General features: G+C 44.8%; 1 protein-coding gene across 1 annotated transcript in view; it reads right to left on the reverse strand.

The window, feature by feature from the left end:
- The window catches only part of LOC133374439 (uncharacterized), a 27,556-nt gene that overhangs the window by 12,740 nt on the left and 2,032 nt on the right, over positions 1-12,784 (reverse strand). Inside the window, exons 3-6 of the mRNA XM_061605402.1 lie at positions 12,027-12,173; positions 10,524-10,638; positions 1,086-1,314; positions 290-413 (exon numbers count right to left, since the gene is read on the reverse strand). Of these exons, the coding sequence (XP_061461386.1) occupies positions 290-413; positions 1,086-1,314; positions 10,524-10,638; positions 12,027-12,173 (615 nt within the window). The remainder of the gene's footprint in view (positions 1-289; positions 414-1,085; positions 1,315-10,523; positions 10,639-12,026; positions 12,174-12,784) is intronic.

The following is a 12,784-nucleotide window of genomic DNA, read 5'->3' on the forward strand; positions in this document are numbered from 1 at the left end:
CTCACCAGTTTTGTTTTTGTACTTTACAAATGTGTATTGTGCCTAAAAGAAAAAAAAAGTGCCTGCATTGAATCATTCATGTCTGATTGCCTGGTGAGGATTCTTAATCACCACAGGTGACTAACTGTTCACCACCCTAAGAGGTTTTTAATATAAAGTAGTGGCATCTGCCTCAAACGTTTGGGACACCTAGATCCGGGTTCCCAACTCTGTTTTGGAATCTGCCTACAGCTCATTCCCAACAGCAATACACATTTCTCAGCATTACTGCACCTGTATTTCAACTCACCTCCACAACTGCATTTTCAATAAGACCTGAAAGAGGTGAGCGGGTGGCACTTTGGAGCTTCAGTTCAGCCATCTGCCGTGCTATGGTTTGCCCAAACTCTCCTCTGCCTTCTCTCTCGGTAGACCTGAGACAATGATATTATTTCTTCTAATAGTTCTCAGGAATAATTTTTTTAAAGTTGCAGGATGAATCAAGAGGGGCCAGAAGGGAGTAATCTCCATCAAAAGGGCCAGAAGCAGAAGCAATGGCTGAATCTTCAAGGCAGTCTATTAAACCAGACTCCATCAGCAAGAACAGCCCCGGGATGCAATCTAACCCCACTTAAGTCCTGTAGATTTCAGGAAGGGAATTAAGCGTGTATTTTAACACTTTTTGGCAGGCATGTCGGGAAATCCATCCCCTCCCACTCCTCGAGATATCCCAAGCAATGGCCCACAGGAAGGTACGTTGCCATTGTGCCTCCCTGTCTGGCCTGTGTTAACGTTGCCACAGCGCAAACTGTGACTGAGGTTGCTGCTGTGACATGCCTTGCCTCACTGCTTGCCCGCCAACCAGGATAGTGCTCCCAGCAGCTTTATCAGTCCTGTTTTATGATTTGTAGCCAGGAAGCATTCCCACACAGAGACCTTTCCTAGCTTTACCACCCAAGCTCCTTTGGTGAGGATTGAACCCAGGGCTTTCTGCATGCAAAACATGTGCTCCACCAATGAGTGACAGCACCTGCTTTGTCATCAGGAATGTCACAGGAAGGGGTCTTGTCTTCTCCCCTTTCAACAGCACTCCTGGAGATACTTACATGAGTCCTTCAGTCTTGTGTCTTTCAGTATTTGCCCTCAGGAGTTTATCAATCCAAATAAATTGCCGAAGCGACCTTGGAAGCAGTTTCCCACTAAGACTTTCACACGCTGCTGACATATTTTTAGAATCTCGTGAGATTATGGCACAGAGCAAATCGCGTAATAAATCACTCTCTGGGCAGCTGAGGACAGGGGGGTGTAGTTCAGGTCTGATATGCAACTGGAAGTCTGAAAAGAATACGAATAAGGAAAGGAAAGGAAAGAGAAGCTAAAATGATGAAACTGAGGTTATTGTACTTTGGACACATAATGAGAAGACATGATTCACTAGAAAAGGCAGTAATGTTGGGAAAAACAGAAGGGAGTAGAAAAAGAGGAAGGCCAAACAGGAGATGGATCGATTCCGTAAAGGAAGCTACAGACCTGAACTTACAAGATCAAACAGGGTAGTTTATAACAGATGCTACTGGAGGCCAGTGATTCATAGGGTCGCCAGAAGTCTAAATCAACTTGAAGGCACATAACAACAACAAGGACAGGGTGGGAAGGAAATCCTGTCTGCTGAGATCTAGCAACTTGAGATTTCAACCTGTCTGAAATTTCCCTCTCCAAACTGAAATGGGTGTCCACAAGCCATTCTGTTACACATTCCCAGTGGGAATCCCATCCAGCCATGGATCAGGTCAATATGCATTTAGCTTCAGGCAAGGGTAGCGAACCTATAACCAGCAGATGCTGCTGTACTCCAACTCTCATCAGGAATGGTCAGAGATGATGGGAGCAGGGAGTCCAGCAACATCTGGAGGGCCACAGCTTCCCCATCCCTGGCTTAAGCAATGCTGAAGGATCATGTGCTCTAAGGCCATTCCATGAAGCGAGGGCACTGCACCGTGATTGGTGACGAAGAGGCAACGTAACAGAAGTGTGTACAATTATGCATGGTGGTATGAAGAAAGTGGACAGAGAGAAGTTTTTCTCCTTCTCATATAACACTAGAACTCGGGGACATCCAATGAAGCTGAATGTTGAAAGATTCAGGACAGGCAAAAGGAAGGACTTCTTCACACAGTGCATAGTTAAGCTATCACAAGAGCCAGTGATGGTCACCAACTTGGATGGCTTTAAATGAGGAGTACACAAATTCACCAGTGGCTACTAACCCTGATGGTATGCTCTGCCACCATTGTCAGAGGCAGCATGCTTCTGAATACGGGCTGCTGGAAACTGCAGAAGGGGGAGAGTGCTCTTGCACTCAGGTCCTGCTTGCAGGCTTCTCCACAGGGATCTGGTTGGCCACTGTGAGAACAGGATTCTGGACAAGATGGGCCTTTAGCAGCAGGTCCACAGCAGGCCTTTTTTTATTTTCTTATGATCACTTTGTTAACCCTATACATATCTGTCTGTATGTCAGCCTGGACCCAAAGGGCTGAGCAGCCAAGCGATTTGAAAGATGCGATAAAAAGTGGCAGTCGCACAGTGCCACACACAACAGATCACTTGTACAGAACATGAATTATCAAAAGCAGTTTGGAGTATGTTGTGGAGAGAAGGTGTCGTCAGCACATCAGAAGCAGTCCTCTGAATTGCAGACATTTCTTTAGGACATTTTTCCCACGCGAGAGAGCCTTTGGAGATTTTCCACTTGTGTTTTCGTAGGCACTTATTTTGTGCTTGTCCTCTTCCTGCCCCCCCTCCGCTGCCGCTTTCCCCAGTTTTTAATACGTTATGTTTTTTTACAACTGAACTCTGTCTTCAAAATATTTTAACATATTTAAAACACCCGAGAGCAACAGAGTTAAAAAGGCTCTTGAGAATATTCTTGAAACAAGCTTGCAGAATGGCACTATTGTGGAAAGTGACGCATATACCACAGTAAATTAAGTCTCACTCACAACAACGCACTTGGGTGTGTGTGCCAGTGTACTGAACTGCTTGTAGTCTGAATGGATAAAAGATAAAGACGCTCCGTATTAGCTGAAGGGGGGGGATTAGCTCTCAGTGCTGTGAAAAAGCAAACACTGATGAGTGTCTTGGAAGTGGAGAGCTTCTTATGTTTCTGTCAAGGAGGAAAACAAACCTTTCAAAGAGGGCCTGGCATTTTTTACTAGAAGGGAACTAGCAATGGGCTCTGTTTCTGCAATAATTGAATTTGCCATCAGATTAATTATTATTTCTGATATTCTCTATCTTTGCAGAGAGAATTTTGAAATAGCAACTCTCTGTGCCTGGTTTCCGATTCATTCTTCTTTTTTAACCATTCTTTTTTTTTAATTCACTTTCAAATCATCGATAGTGTGAGTGATACTGTTATCAATCTACTTGTCAGCACACTTGGATGGAACGGATTATTTGGATCCATACCAATCGGGTTTCAGGACTGGACATGGTACTGAAACAGCCTTGGTCGCTCTGGTGGATGATATGAGGAGGGCATTAGATAGGGGAGAATCCACCTTTCTTGTCCTCCTGGATCTCTCGGCGGCTTTTGATACTGTCGACCACGATATCTTGTTAGATCGCCTGGAAGGATTGGGAATAGGAGGCACTGTTTTGCAGTGGTTCCGTTCCTTTCTCTCTGACAGGCATCAACAGGTAGCATTGGGGGATGAGGTTTCAGACCCTTGGCCCCTCACTTGTGGAGCGCCACAGGGCTCTATCCTCTCTCCCATGCTATTTAACATCTACATAAAACCGCTGGGAGCTATCATCAGGAGTTTTGGGCTGCGGTGTCACCAATATGCTGATGACACGCAGCTCTATCTCTCTTTTAAATCCTCACCGGAGTCGGCTGTGGAGACTTTGTCCAAGTGCCTGGAATCCGTGAGTGGGTGGATGGGAAGGAACAGGCTGAAGCTCAATCCTGATAAGACCGAGGTGCTACTTGTGGGTGACAGGGGAAGGTTGAGTAATGTTGACCTGAAGCTTAATGGGGTGAGTCTACCCCTGAGGGATCAGGTCCGTAGCCTCGGGGTTGTTCTTGATTCCAGGCTGTCCATGGAGGCTCAGATTTCGGCAGTGAGCCGGGCAGCTTGGTATCAACTGCACCTCATACGGAGGCTGCAACCCTACCTCCCTGTCCATCAGCTCCCACTGGTAGTACATGCCCTGGTCACCTCTCGATTAGACTACTGCAATGCGCTCTACATAGGGTTACCCTTGAAAACGGTCCAGAAATTACAACTGGTGCAGAATGCGGCGGCTCGTTTGCTTACAAACAGCCGCCGCCGTGATCACATCACGCCAGTGTTATTTCATCTACACTGGCTTCCAGTTGTTTTCCGGGCCCAATTCAAGGTGTTGGTGTTAACCTTTAAATCCCTATACGGTTTCGGTCCAGTTTACCTGAAGGAGCACCTCCAGTACCACCAATTAAGCCGCCCAACTAGATCAGCCACGCAGGGCCTTCTCTCAGTCCCACCAACAAAAACAGCTAGGTTGGTGGGGACTAGAGAGAGGGCATTTTCAGTGGCGGCCCCCACTCTCTGGAACTCCCTCCCGTTTGATCTTCGCCATGCCCCTTCCCTGGATACATTTCGCCGAGCCTTGAAAACTTGGCTCTTTGGACAGGCCTTTGGGATCTCCGGGGTGGGCTAATTTTTCTGTGATCGTTTTATAATTGTTATTGATTGCCCTACATGGTTTTATACTGCTACATTAGTGTTGACTGCATTGTATTTTATTTTGTACTACATTGTATTTTACTGCATTTTAATGTGTACGTCGCCTAGAGTGGCTTCGGCCAGATAGGCGACACAAAAATTAAATTTATTATTATTATTATTACTTTCCATGTGAGTTCTTCAAACGTATATTCCCTTTCACTGACATCAGTGAAAAGTTGATTGTAACTGACAGACAGAAAACAGCAAGGGGGAATGAGGTGAGGATTGTAAGCAGCAGGGGGGAAGACACTGACTTGATCTGCTCTGCAGTGCATGTTAAAAGGAATGTAAACAGGCAACAATTGCAGAGTTCAGAATAAAAATTGATACCAGTGGAGACTCCTGAATAAATAGTGATTACAGTATCGATAATTCTCTGCAAAGCATAGTAGAGGAGATTGGAAAAATGAAAAGGTATGGGAGCAAAAAGGAATCGGATAGTTAACAACCACCAAGGGGCCTCCACAAAAGGAGAGGACTCCATCCCTAAAGGGAACATAGGAAGCTACATTATACTGAGTCAAACAATTGGTCCATCTAGCTCAATGTCAACACTGACTGGCAGAGACTCTCCAAGGTTTCAGACAGAAGCCTCTCCCAGCCCTACCTGATTGAACCAGGGTCCCTTCTATATGCAAAGCAGATGCTCTACCCCCGGAGCTATGGCCCTTTCTCCTACCTAGGAAAAACAATTACTCAGTCTCCATTGATTCTAGAATAAAATGCATGTATGACTGTACACAGCTAAACACACACACACACAATTAGAAAAAAGCACACGCTCATTCATTCATTTACAGATTTTAGGTATACACTTAAGAGTTTTGAAGCGCACATTCCTAACTTAAGTACATGGTCAAGATGATACAGATCCACGATTGGCTGGCTCTCTCATTCCTTTACATTTTCGGGGAAAAGCATCAGTGACCTCCCCTCTGATATGGACTGGGACCATGGCGCTAGAGATGGGAGACTTTTCATTAGGAAAATAACACGGTGAAAAAAGGGTTAATTCCCCCATGCTGCAATCCAAGCCTAATCCTCCCCCCACTGCCTAAAAAGTTTTCACATTTTCACATTATATCTTTTACATGACATAAAATGCCCCAGGTTCAATTTCTGGCATCTCCTGGTAGTCTGGAACTTAGTCAGCTTGATGAACCAATGAGGCAGATTCTCAGGATTTTAAATGAAGCATGCGGGTCTGAGTAAATTATTTATACACAGGTTTTAAGCCGGACATTTTAAAATTGCGAATGAAAGACAAGTACCTTTTTTGTATCCATTTACTTGAGAAGCTGGTGTTTTGGATAAGGCTAGACTAATCTCTTTGCTCTCAACAGATCTGGGCCTCTGCCCCACAGCAGAAGTTAGTTTAGGGTCCCTTGACAGGGACCACCGGGGCACTTTGCAGAAAGTTTCTCTCCCTTGTGCACCTTCTTCAAGACGCACCTATGAAGAGAGGCACTTACTATAAATTGTTGTAATTTGGTAAGGCTGCTAGCTGCATTTTAAAAGCAGTATCATCAGCAAAATGGGGAAGTGCATTTATTATCTCGTGCTGGGCCTCACAGGTGGCCAACAGCAACTCCATCTCTGCAGTTACAATGTTATAAGTGTCGTCAAGAAAACGAACCATTTCAGGAGCCAGATCAGCTGCATCGGCATCTGTTCCACAGAAAGTTAAATTTCTGTTCATTTATGAATCAGGGGATGCTGTTGAATTAACCGTCTTCCGTCCGGAATCACTGCTTGCTCCAGAACAGGGCTGGGGAACCTGGTGCTTATGGGAGCTGAAATGCAAAAATGTCTAGAGCGCCACGCAAATGCAAAGATGTATCACTGAACACTAAAGTCAGGATCATTCAGACCATGGTATTCCCGATCTCTATGTCTGGATGTGAAAGTTGGGCAGGGAAAAAAGCAGACAGGAAAAAAATCAACTCATTTGAAATGAAGTGTTGGAGGAGAGCTTTGCGCATACCATGGACTGCGAAAAAGACAAATAATTGGGTGTTAGAACAAATTAAATCAGAACTATCACTAGAAGCTAAAATGATGAAACTGAGGTTATCATACTTTGGACACATAATGAGAAGACAAGATTCACTAGAAAAGTCAATAATGCTGGGGAAAACAGAAGGGAGTAGAAAAAGAGGAAAGCCAAAGAAGAGATGGATTGATTCCATAAAGGAAAGCACAGGCATGAATTTACAATTCTGAACAGGGTGGTTCACAACAGATGCTGTCGGAGGTCGCTGATTCATAGGGTCGCCATAAGTCATAGTTGACTTGAAGGCACATAACAACAACAACCTGGAGGGCCACAGGTTCCCCACCTCTGCTCTAGAAAAAAATGACGATTCCTGCCTCCAGTGGCCTTTAATGGCTGGTGGCTACTAGTAAAAGAAGTCTGGGATGGGGACATGGCTCAGCTGCTTGGGCAGGATTGGAGAGAAAGAGGTTGGCAGATCTGAAAGCAGCCAAGTGGAGAAAACAGAAATCGGACTGTCTGCATGCCTGTTTGCTCTCCCTTCCTCGACTTGTGCCTTTGCAACATTTACAAATGATTGCGCGCATGTGGCTGTGTTAAGTGTGTGTGTTCTAAGGGGATGTTAAGGGTGTGTGTGCAGCTGTGGTGTACGTGCGCTGGTTAAGTGTTTTTGTGATTGTGTATTAGGGGTGCGTAATTGCAGCAGCTTTGGAGAGGGCATTCTTCATTCAGACATCCCAACTATGGAACTCCCTCCCCCTCAGATACAGCTGACCAGCGGTGGCTGGTGCCCCACGGAACCGGAGGACAGAAAGCAGGGAGGCCAACAGTAGGTGAAGCCAGAGCCAGTGGCAGGTAGAGCCAACGCATTCTAGTTTTGTCCCCCATCCTTCTCTCTGCTGTTTTTGACAAAACTGAGACTAAGGAGGAGGAAGCTGACAGCCAGCACAATTCTCTGGACTGGTTGCAAGAAGGCAGACAGGGTGGGGTGGGAGGCTGGATGACAGCACACTCAGATTAGTGGGACAGTTCCCCATTCACTCTAATGGACCACTTATGAGTTTTCAGTGCCAATTGGACCTATTTCTTCACCTTTAAGTAAGGCTTTGGTTTTGTTGGGTCTGCATTTTCTGCTGCTGATTGAGTATGTGATTTGGTCTGTTTTATTGTTTTATTGATTACATCAGTTATATGGATGTGACTGTTTGATTATCTGTTTATTATGCATTGCCCAGCTCTAGGATTACACTGTAGTGAAGTGTGGGTAACAAATTCCTTAAGAAGAATAAATAAAATTATGTTTGTCTGGGCACGCCCACCTTTGGGTCTGGCCTGCCCACTTTCGGGTTCCACCCACTGCTGGAATGCACTGCCCCCCCCCCAGCTTTTAATCAAGGTAATCTGGTCCTTAGACTGAAAAAAGCTTTCCCACCCTTGTTGTAAATCAACAGACATTGCAAAACAAAAATGCCATAATAAGCCTCCAGTTCTCTCCCCTTTCAAAGAAACTGACCCCTGAGCTTCCTGCGGCTCAAAGAAAAGAAAAAACACATTAACAATACCGGTATTGACCCGCCCTACCTTTTAAAATCCTCCCACGCCTTTTGGAACTCTCAAATAAGGCAAATGGGGAGCTTCTGGCGTGTCAGGAATATAGAACCTATCTTTCAATCCATCCTCCTTTGAATACAGCGATATTATTCACATGAAAGAAAACAGATGTCTTTTTCACATGCAAACTATTCTGAGGCAATACGCTGAAATAATAATTTTTAAAAGACGACTGGCTGCAATCATCTAATTTTTTCTCTCTCTCTCAGCAGAGCAAGATGGCACAATATTTTTTTTCAGGTTTCCCACAACGCAAAGTCAATTTGGAAACAGCAGGACTTCTCCTGATACAAAGTGTAATTACTTTAAAGCACACGCGGCAAGGATATTGCAAGTCAAATGGGTTTCTCTGTCCATTTCTTTCCTCCATTTCACTTGCCTTTTTAAAAAAAATTCAACTGAGCATAAAAACTTCACTAAGGAAAAGAATCAGGAGGAGGACAGCAGCCCTTATATATCAGGTTCAAAAATCCGTTCCCAGCAAGGATACTTCTTGATGGCCCTGAGTAGGTTACAAACTAAAAACACGCATCTTCGTAACTCATCCTGAGCCCTAGTGATAGAGGGGGAAATAATAGGTCCACCACCTCCTCCCCACAGATGCACATAAGCACATTTGCTCTAATCCAGGTAGGAGGCACAGAGTCGCTTACAGAGCAATCTTAATCATGCCTGTTTAGAAGTTCTATTGAGTTCAATGCGGCTGACTCCCAGGTAAGACGGCCTCAGTGGGAGAGATGAGAAGCAGGGCTCACTGCATCAGCTCTGCTAAAAGACCAGCTCCATCAGGCAGCTCCTGCCCCTGTGTCTATGCCAGCTGGTCATTATAAAAACTACTATTGGTGCTCAAGTATGCTTTCTTTCCCCCCCCCCTTCTTTCCCTTCCCCCTTTCCCCTTGTGTGTTGTGGTTTTTAGACTGTGAGCTGATTGGCAGGCATGCGGGACAGGGCCTTTTCAGCCATGGCCCCCAGGCTTTGGAATACTCTACCCCAAGAAGCCCGCTCTGCTCCTGCCCTAATGGTGTTTCAGAGACTTTTGAAAATCATCTTGTTCTGGAGAGGCTTTGGGAGGGACTGAAGGTATAACCTGAAACTGGTTTTATTTTTCCCTCTTTCAAGTTTTACCTCTTTAATCCCCTTTTCACTCCCCTTGAATTGTTAACTGCATTTTATGTATTTTGATCCATTTTAATGTTTTATTGTGTTTTTATTTACTGTGTACGATTGCACTGTGAGCCGCCCTGAGTGCCCCTGGTGGGGTAGAAGGGCAGGACAGAAATATTTTTTTAAAAAATAATAAATAAATAAATTGTATGTAAGCCGCACTGGGAGCCTTTTTGGCTGAAGAGTGGAGTACAATAATAATAAAATAAATAATACATGGGGTTAGGATTGTACTGTGCTCAATGGGTCTTACTTTTGAATAGACATGGACAGGATTGCACTGTAAATCAAGATTCCACTCACATATACCTAGCAGGGTAAGGAACTTCATGCAAAACCTTGGCCACATGCCCATCCAGAAGGGGAGTAGTGGGCTAAATTTAATTCTCTTCTTATGTTCTTAAAACAAAAAGGTAATGCCTAGGGAGGTGGAGCCAACTGGGAGTTCTCTGTGGCGTGGATCTGCACTGAACACATACTCCAAGCCATGTGGCTGCAGCAACAACTGTCAAGTTTCTAGCAGGTACAATACTGGTAGACACTAAAAACATAGCCCATGAATTGGCCCTGGGATTCTAAGGGGCACAAGAGGCTGAATGGCATAGTCGCTTTCCTAAGAAATGTTGGAAAATGCAGTTTTGTGGTGGGTTATTAGGATTCTCCACTGGATTTTCCTAGTTCCTCAGTGAAGATAAAAATAGGCATAGATCTTTTGAAGGAGGCCACAACTGTTAAATCAATTTTTTAAAGTTTCCAGTGAAGACATGAAGTTCATGGAAGATCAGAGCCTCTCACTGGAAATAAGGAAGAGCCAAAAGGGATTTCCAGTCAAGAAAGGAAGGGCAGATTTCTGCCTGTAATCAAGCAACAGATAATGTGGCTTGCTTTGTATTTTGAAAGGCAAATCTTAAGTGGGATTGGAAAACGATGAGTTTTAGCTATTCTACTGGCAACTGTTTCTGCTACCTTAGCCTGCGTGCGTGCTTTGAAGGCACATCTTGACTCACCCAAACGGAAACGACAGTGAATATTTTCTGCTGCTTTAAAGCACTGATTCTGTAGCCAGACTTTTGTAGCTTTTTCCAGTTTCATCTTGTTGATCTCACTCATGTCCCTGGAGGACTAAATGCAGAAAGTTTTTTTTAATCATTCTTTTTCTGCTGGACTCATAGGAGCATAGGAAGCTGCCTTATACCAAGTCAGACCAATGGCCCATCTAGCTCAGTACTGTTGACACTAACTGGCAGCAGCTCTCCAAGGTTTCAGAGGGGACCTTCCCATCCCTACCTGGAGTTGTTGGAGATTGAATCTGGGACCTTCTGCATGCAAGGCAGACGCTCTGCCACTGAGCTGTGGCCCTGAATGGTATTCTAGAGAGGGGAACCCAAGGCATTCTTAACTGTTAATTATAGTAGGTTTTTCCCAGAAAAGATCCAAAATTTGAGATTTTTCAACGTAGATGCAGTAAACATTTGAGTTTTCTCAGTAATAAAACCAGTTCTTTCTACATAAACGGATTTGGACTCCTTTTAGCCATTTTGTCATCAGAAGAAAGCCAGAGCTCAGTGGCAGAGCACCTGCTTTGTATGCAGAAATTCAACCGCTGGCATCTCCAATTAAAAGGAGAAGGTAACAGGCGATCGGGAAGAGCTCCATTTGAGACCTTGGAGAGAAGATGCCGAACACGCCAATGTCCTGTCCTGCTATAAGGCAGTTTCCTGCAATCCAGTAGACCAGGGTTGGGAAACCTTTCTCAGCCAAACGGCCACATTCTCCTCTGGGCAACCTTCCAGGGGCCATGTACCAGTGGTAAGCAGGGCCAGAGGCAAAAGTGGGTGGAGCAACAAATGTAAATGTTACTTTTGCACAGCAGGCTAGTTTCTATACACACACAAACAAAAATACACACCCACCTCTATCTTAAACTGAGGCAAGGAAGAGACATCATCAGAGTTCAAGGCCCGAACAGTTGCCCATGAAGGAATGCAGCCCTTGGGCTGCAAAATGTTGCTCTGCTTTAAAGTAAAAAGAACGAAAAGTCTTGTTTCCAGTCATGTCGTTTGTTGAGGGCGCTGGGAATTTGTAGCTCTGTGAGAGGAAAACCACAGTCCCCAGGATTCTTTGGGGGCGGTCATGGGCTTGAAATGTGCATTGGATGTGCTTCAAATGCCATTTCCAAACAAAGCAATACTGCTAAAGATTCTTAGCAGCAGCAGCCGGTGCCGTGGGGCAGAGCCACAGAGCTTTTCTCCCAATGCCTGGAGTCGCTACAGCTTACCTGGTTGGGGCTGGGTGGAGTACAGCAGTGAAGTGCGGCTGGGGTCGCGCAGAGAGTAGCTGCACTGTTGCGTCTGTGCAGCTCTGACCTCATCACTGTCTCATGTTGCCCAGCTCCATCCAGGAAAGCTGCTGCAGAGACGCTGATACTGGAGGGCGGCTCTGCCCTTCGCCCAGCCGCCACTGGAATCTACTGTTTTGATGCGACCGTAGCCTTCCTATATCAGACTTACTAGTGATTCAGGCTGAATGGGACAGTCGCTGAAATATCTTCTAACAAAGCTCTGGCCAAGGAGATGGAAAGCCATTTCTCTTTGCTTTGGATCTCTTATCTGGTGTTTTATTTCATCAGCGAAAGCAGTTTCCAGTCTCTCTAAAACCTAAAGGAATCATCAGTTATTTTGAGCGTGGACACACTATACACACAATAGTTTTTACGAATTACTCCCATTTATTCTTTCCAGTCGTCTGTACTGAGAAACAATGTGGTGCAGTGGTTAAAGTGCTACATGAGGACCAGTCCTCCACCCGCCCTTGCCCCAGTCCAAATTCCCATTCAGCCGCAAAACCTACTGGATGATAAAGCCCCCTGAATGGTGTGGTGATTAGAATATTTGACTAAGACCTAGGTGACTGGCATTCAAATCCCCACTCAGCCATGAAGCTCACTGGGTGACCTTGGGCCAGTCACTTTCTCTCAGCCTAACCTACCTCACAGGGTTGTTGTGAAGATAAAACAAAGGGGGAGAGGGAGAAGAACCATATATGCCACACTGAGCTTCTTGGAGGAAAGCTAATAAATGTAATAATAGTGTCCGAACAGGGATTTGAACTGGCCTAATATAAAAAACTATTATATACAATAGATATACATACATACACACACACACTGTTTTAATTTTTGTGTGGTTTTCATTGTATTATAAACCACTTTGATTTTTTTATGAAATGATGGTATACAAATATTTTTATGAATCACTAAAAATAAATA

Source organism: Rhineura floridana, chromosome 21 (genome assembly GCF_030035675.1).
Source record: "Rhineura floridana isolate rRhiFlo1 chromosome 21, rRhiFlo1.hap2, whole genome shotgun sequence".
Classification (NCBI taxonomy): domain Eukaryota; kingdom Metazoa; phylum Chordata; class Lepidosauria; order Squamata; family Rhineuridae; genus Rhineura; species Rhineura floridana.